We start from the raw sequence: 6,517 nt of genomic DNA, 5'->3' as shown, positions 1-6,517 counted from the left end.
TACCTTTGATCATCTCTTCATGTGCTATGACTAATGTGTTCTTTCAAGTTCATTTCATGCTAAGTCATAGATTGAAAGGGAAAAGGAGTCTTCGGCATAGACAAGGCTTCCACTCCGCTCCATCGAATTATTCATCCTTCGCCGTTGCTCCACACAAACTCTCCAACTTTGGTATAATCTTCACTTCTCTACTTCCGTCCAAAGGGGGAGAGAGTAGTTTAAGAGGGCTTATATTTCACTCAAGCATCCGTTTTTGGCGATTCATGCCAAAGGGGGAGAGAGTATTAGCCCAAAGCAAAAGGACCGCACCACCACCAATTTAAAAAAATGTAGTCTTTTAATTGGTGTTAAAAGAAGTTTTTCAATTGGTATCTTATTTTGATATAATTTCAAATTTATATACCCTCTTCAAAATTAATATCTAAAACCCTCTTGAACACTAAGAGGAGGATTTCATTAAATGGGAGTTTTGTTTAGTCAAAGGAAAAGCATTTGAACCAAGGGGAGAAAATTTCAAAACTTGAAAATGCTTCTCAAAAATCTTATTCATTTACCTTTGACTATTTGCAAAAGAACTTTGAAAAGAATTTCCAAAACATTTTTGCAAAACAAAACATGTGGTGCAAGCGTGGTCCAAAATGTTAATAAGAAGAAAAGCCATCCATGCGCATCTAGTAAGTAGTATTTATTGGTTTCATTCTAAGCAACCTTTGCACTTACATTATGCAAACTAGTTCAATTCTGCACTTCCATATTTGCTTTGGTTTGTGTTGGCATCAATCACCAAAAAGAGGAAGATTGAAAGGGAAATAGGCTTACACATTTTTCTAATTGATTTTGGTGGTTGAATTGCCCAACACAAATAATTGAATTAACTACTTTACTCTAGATTATAAGTTTTACAGGTGCCAAAGGTTCACAATAGACCAATAAAATGACCAAGGAAGGGTTCAAACAAAGAGAGCAAAAGACAGCCAAAGTGTGCCCTAGTCTGGCGCACCAGACTGTCTGGTGCACCACCGGACAGTGTCCGGTGCACCACCGGACAATTTCCAGTGTACCAGGGAACTCAGCTCCAAACTCGTCACCTTCGGGAAAATCAGAGGGCGCTCCGCTTTAATTCACCGGACTGTCCGGTGTGCCAGCGGAGCAACGACTACTTCAGCGCCAACGGTCGACTGCAACCGCATTCAGGGCGTGTTTGGATCGCTGCCGCAAACACCACGCCGCGCCACACGCCGCGCGCCACAGTTGTGGCGGCCAAATCGGCCACCACACCTTAGGCGGGGTATGGCGCTCGACGTCAGCCTCCAAACAGGCCCTCAATGCGCTACAGTGCGCGCTAGAGTCAGAGCAGCGTCAGAAGGCGCACCGGACAGTCACAGTACTTGTCTGGTGCACCATTGGACAACCAGAAGACCCCACCTGTCAGAGCTCTAACGGTCGAACCCTAACGGCCGGGTGACGTGGCTGGCGCACCGGACGACAGCAGCCTCCACCAAACGGCTAGTTTGGTGGTTGGGGCTATAAATACCCCAACCACCCCTTCATTCATTGCATCCAAGTTTTCCACCTTCCAACACCTTACAAGAGCTATGTCATTCAATTCTAAACACAACCAAAGAGATCAAATCCTCTCCCAAGTCCGGAATCACTCCAAATCAAATAGTGACTAGAGAGAGTGACACTTGTGTTCATTTGAGCTCTTGCACTTGGATTGCTTCTTTTCTTTCTCATTCTTTTTTGTGATCAACTCAATTGTAACCAAGGCAAGAGACACCAATTATGTGGTGGTCCTTGCGGGGACTTAGTGTCCCGTGTGATTGAGAAGAGAAGCTCACTCGGTCTAAGTGACCGTTTGAGAGAGGGAAAGAGTTGAAAGAGATCCGGTCTTTGTGACCACCTCAACGGGGAGTAGGTTTGCAAGAACCGAACCTCGGTAAAACAAATCCTTGTGTCTCACTCTTTATTTGCTTGCGATTTGTTTTTCACCCTCTATCGGACTCGCTTATATTTCTAACGCTAACTCGGCTTGTAGTTGTGATTAACTTTGTAAATTTCAGTTTCGCCCTATTTACCCCCCCTCTAGGCGACTTTCAAAGTGTACGGTCCCTGGTGCACCGGACACTGTCTGGTGGTGTACCGGACATAGTCCGGTGGTACACCGGACAGTCCGGTGCGCTAGACCAGGGCACACTTCGGTTTTCTTTTGCTTTTTTCTTTTAAAACCTAACTTGTTCTTTTTATTGGTTTGTATTGAACCTTTGGCACCTGTAGAACATATAATATAGAGCAAACTAATTAATTTAATTATTTATGTTGGACAATTTAACCACCAAAATCATTAAGGAAAATGTTTAATCATATTTTCCTTTCACATTCGAATTCAAAAATGGCATTATGTTGTGGTATATGAAAAAGGGAAACCGAAGCAATGAGTTCCATTTAGCAGCACCGGCGGCACGGCACCCCGCAGTCCCGGGCTCCCGGCGTCCCGCACCCACGCCCTACAGGCAGACCAAGCAAATGGCGATCTCGATCTCGCAGGAGGCCTTCGACTCCATGGTCCGGGAGAACATGGAGGACCTCGGCATGGACCCCGATGAGGCCCTCGCTGACGCCGTTGAGGCGCTCACCCTCCAGGGCGCCGATCTCTCAGGTAACACTTTTCGTCAGATCCGCACCTCCACGTTCTCTGCACTCTCGCAATCTCCGCCCAGCACCTCGCTGCTTCGTGCAGGTATCGTTAAGCGCGTGCCGGGAGAGGCCACCGCGGCGGAGGTGAGCCCGGTGGTGCGGGTTCTGGACGAACTGAAGGCCTCTCTCAGCGCCAGCGGCGGGTCGGAGCAGGATCTCGACGGACTTGTCTCTCTGCTCGATGAGTTGCGCAATCTGTGCTGCTCCGGCGAGGGTTCGGAGAATGCAGCGATCGCGGTACGGAATGGCGTCGTGGAGGCGCTCGTCGCCCTGTGCGCGTCCGCTCGGGTCGAGCAGGAGAGGCTGCTTGCTTCGGCCTTGAAGAGTCTGAGCTCCGTACTCCGTGGTATGACATTGGTGCCCTTGCGGTGTAGTCACTTTGTTTAGCAATTTACACGGTTCTTCTATTCAGAACATGCCTGTAGTACTGATTTCTCGGTAGAAATTTTCTTAAACTAGCATCATAGCATGGTAGCATATATATATTCCTGGGTATCGTGAAGATGCACTTGGAAGCAGCTAAATGTTTCTGTTTGGCTGAACTTATAAATGCACAGAACGCTATGAAATGGCATGCTAGAAACTAGTTTTTTCAACATTTTCAGGATTTTTTTTTTTCAAATGACTGTTATGGACATTATATAAACTCCCATCCGTATGCAGTTTCACAAACTGCATAGAGCTATAAAATGTCTTGTTCTGCTATACTTTGTCACATATCAGTTGTGATTCCATCCATAGTTATTTACCTTCTTATTACAATTCATTAGTCTTTACTTTTTCTTGATCTTGCACTGCAAACTGGTGCTGAGAAACTGTCTTGTCCACCCTAAATTATACCTTGTCATAGACAATCTCCATTATGTTCTAACTTCAGGGAATGTTCAATCTGTAGATGTGGCAAGCACTGAAAAGTTCAGACGAAGTGAGGGACCCAGAATTGTCATGGATCTCTTGCAAGGAGGCTCAGAAAATTCAGATTTATTGGATGCTGGATTTAGTGTTGTGGCAGCAGGTTCTGCTGGCAATGAAGTTGTGAAAGAGTCCTTTATGGACCTGAAGGTCGATGAACTCATTCTGCGGGTTATGAAGGATAAATCAAAATCTAATGTGCAAAGTTTGTATGATGCCATTCGTGTTCTGTTGAAACCTGATGACAACCGAGTGGTAGCTTCTCAGGTGTGTCCTATATTCACAGTTTGAGTGTTTCACATTGCCAGCTTCACCAGTTTCTATGCTAATTGCTGGTATGTGGTGGTTTGTGGAAGTATCTGGCAATGCATTTGCTATGTAATCCTTTATGAAGATAGAATGTGACATGGTGAATAGCTTATGCTGATACTTAGTTTTGTGCATGATATGATTCTATATGTCATTGTTAATATTGTAACTTCTTGATATTATTTCAAAAGGGATGCAACCAGAAGGAAAAAAGCAGCATTTCAGTAGTCATTTAAATAGAATCAGGTTTCTAGCTCGCAGTTTAGTACTAAATAGACTTCTAGTAATGATTAGGTACTAAAGGAGCATCTTAACATACTACTAAGGGGGTGTTTGGGATGGCTCCACGTTCCAGCTCCAGTGTGGGCAGCTTATAGTTTCAATTTAAATAGTTTTAAAAAATATTTTTAATCTAAATAATAAACGAAATGACTTATCTAAATGTCTTCTAAAGGCTTACAACTCTAGCTCCACAATTTTATGGAGCACCTAATGACCTGCTTCACCAACTCCATTAAATTTTTTTGGAGCTGGAGCAAGCTTCAGTATTTGGAGACGTTGTTATGCCCATTTTTTTTTCTTTTTGTATGCAACCATTCTCAATGTCATCACAGCATGTGTATCTTGATTGCAAACTTTGATTTCAAATTTTCCTTGATTTGCTTATATCCCAGTGCATATTTTTTCTTGACATTTGGTAATTGTATATGACCTAAAACAGATGAACTTGGCCAGGTATATGGATACTCCCGGAGATTTGCTGAAATCGGGGTTGCAGAAGTTCTTGTCAATGCACTTCGTGAGCAAGTCGCTCCTTCCAGTTTGCCATCTGCTTGTGCTGCTTTAAAGTCGATTGCAGTCAATGTAAGCTTTGCAATGTTATCAATTTTTAAGTTGTTCAAGCTTCAGTTTAGTTGGAAGAAACAGCTTATCAGGAGGGTATCCACTCTGGCAAGTTTGGGATTTGAACTAAATTGTAAATTCTATGGATTTGATTCGATAACCCCTCCTCTAATAGGTCCTTACTGGTTTAGTCTTTCATATGTAGCTAGCAGTCACTGGCCAGTTAAAATTTAATTTTCATGAGGCCAATATCCAGAAAAATCTGGCGCTTGAAAAATGTTACACTCTTTATAATAAACTGTCTGGCATGCTTACCATTTTGATTATGAGATGGCATAGGAGAGCTTTACCATGTTCTGTTGTGTGTTGCCACAGGATGAAATATGCCGTTCCATATCTGAAAATGGTGGAATTGATGTGCTTCTTCAATGCATCGACGGGGCTGGTGAGCAGAAGAACAAAGCTGTAGCAAGATCTTGCTGCTCTTTGTTGTCCAAGGTATGGTAGTATGGTACAACACTGCAACCTTTTCTGCTTGTGAAACGAGAACATTCAACTTTCAATAAACCAAACATCATTTTTTTCCTTTAAGCTTGCTGCAAGCGATGCAAACAAGTCCATTATCATTCAGCGAGGTGGTTTTGATAGGTTCCTAAAGTTGACATCCAGATTTTCTGAAGATCCTGCTATAATTCAAGAGGTACCGTTGAAATAGGAATACTGAAGAATTTTCTGTATTGAGATACCGTTCTGAGCTCAATTGAATGCGCAGGTTATGTCTATGGTGACGGTCCTCACACTGAGGTCACCAGAAAATGCAGCACGTGCAATGGAAGAAGGCTATGGGACACTGGCTATACAGTCAATGCAAAGGTTCCCCTCCTCCGTGCAGACTCAGAAGCAAGCATGCCTTATGATTCGCAATCTTGTTGCCCGAAACCCTGAGAATAGGTATGGTGTACTGCTGTGGGGCGTACACATCTTTCTTTTTCGACACCATAACCTACGCCGAATCGGTCTGGTTAGCAATCAGATCTCTGGACAGCATTCCAACTCCATTTGCTATTAATGCAGCAAGCAAGTTTATAGACATTCTACATCCTGACATTCGCTGCTGCCATTGCAGGATCGTCCTGCTTAATGATGGTGCAGAAAAGCTTATTAGAAAGGCAATGGCGCTGCACAGAAGCTGTAAAGATGCTGCTTCGTCTGCCTTGAGGGACCTGGGCCTCGACAACTACAATGCATAGACACCAGTGACCAGTCACACCATAGAAAATGTGCGTCGAGTTAGTTTGGTAGCGGTAGAATGTTTTGGAGGAGAAATACATTGTATGAGTTATCGAGGTGCCGCACTGAAATGAGTTTGTAGAATTGCGCTACTGTGGTTGCATCAATGGTTTCAGTTTGTTGGGCAATCAAACTTCAGGGCTATTAGGTTGTTTCCAGCAAATCGTACATATGATCATACAAAACACTTCTTTTATAGAGTGAGCTTTAAAATAGTAGATGGAGATATATAATGAATAAGTTGTTTGAGACATGCTTACATGGTCACCGTGGCCTCGCCGCTGCCCAGGCCGACGGTAGTTGAGTGTTCGGAGCTACACGCGCCGGAGGTGACGGGCACCTGCGCCTTGGACATGGTCACTTCCACCTCGGTCGACGAGCTGAGCTGATCAGCCTGTACTCGATGCGTCGTTGCAGCGACGATACGCGCACGGCGTCGGTGCACAGCACAGGAGACCGTCAACCT

The 6,517-nt window shown here is 44.0% G+C and overlaps 1 protein-coding gene across 1 annotated transcript; it reads left to right on the top strand.

Annotated features, from left to right (window-relative positions):
* The first annotated feature begins 2,495 nt into the window (after window positions 1-2,495).
* On the top strand, window positions 2,496-6,177 carry LOC100191403 (uncharacterized). The gene is made up of 8 exons (NM_001136837.2): window positions 2,496-2,659; window positions 2,741-3,043; window positions 3,593-3,876; window positions 4,654-4,782; window positions 5,137-5,259; window positions 5,354-5,461; window positions 5,534-5,712; window positions 5,888-6,177. Exons 1-8 carry the CDS (start codon window positions 2,527-2,529, stop codon window positions 6,009-6,011), a joined length of 1,383 nt encoding a protein of 460 aa, NP_001130309.2. The 5' UTR covers window positions 2,496-2,526; the 3' UTR covers window positions 6,012-6,177.
* Window positions 6,178-6,517: the final 340 nt, after the last annotated feature.

This window comes from Zea mays, chromosome 5 (assembly GCF_902167145.1).
Source record: "Zea mays cultivar B73 chromosome 5, Zm-B73-REFERENCE-NAM-5.0, whole genome shotgun sequence".
In the NCBI taxonomy this organism is placed as follows: Eukaryota; Viridiplantae; Streptophyta; class Magnoliopsida; order Poales; family Poaceae; genus Zea; species Zea mays.
The sequence above is the reverse complement of the archived record's forward strand: the minus strand, read 5'-3'. Positions and strand labels throughout refer to the sequence as shown.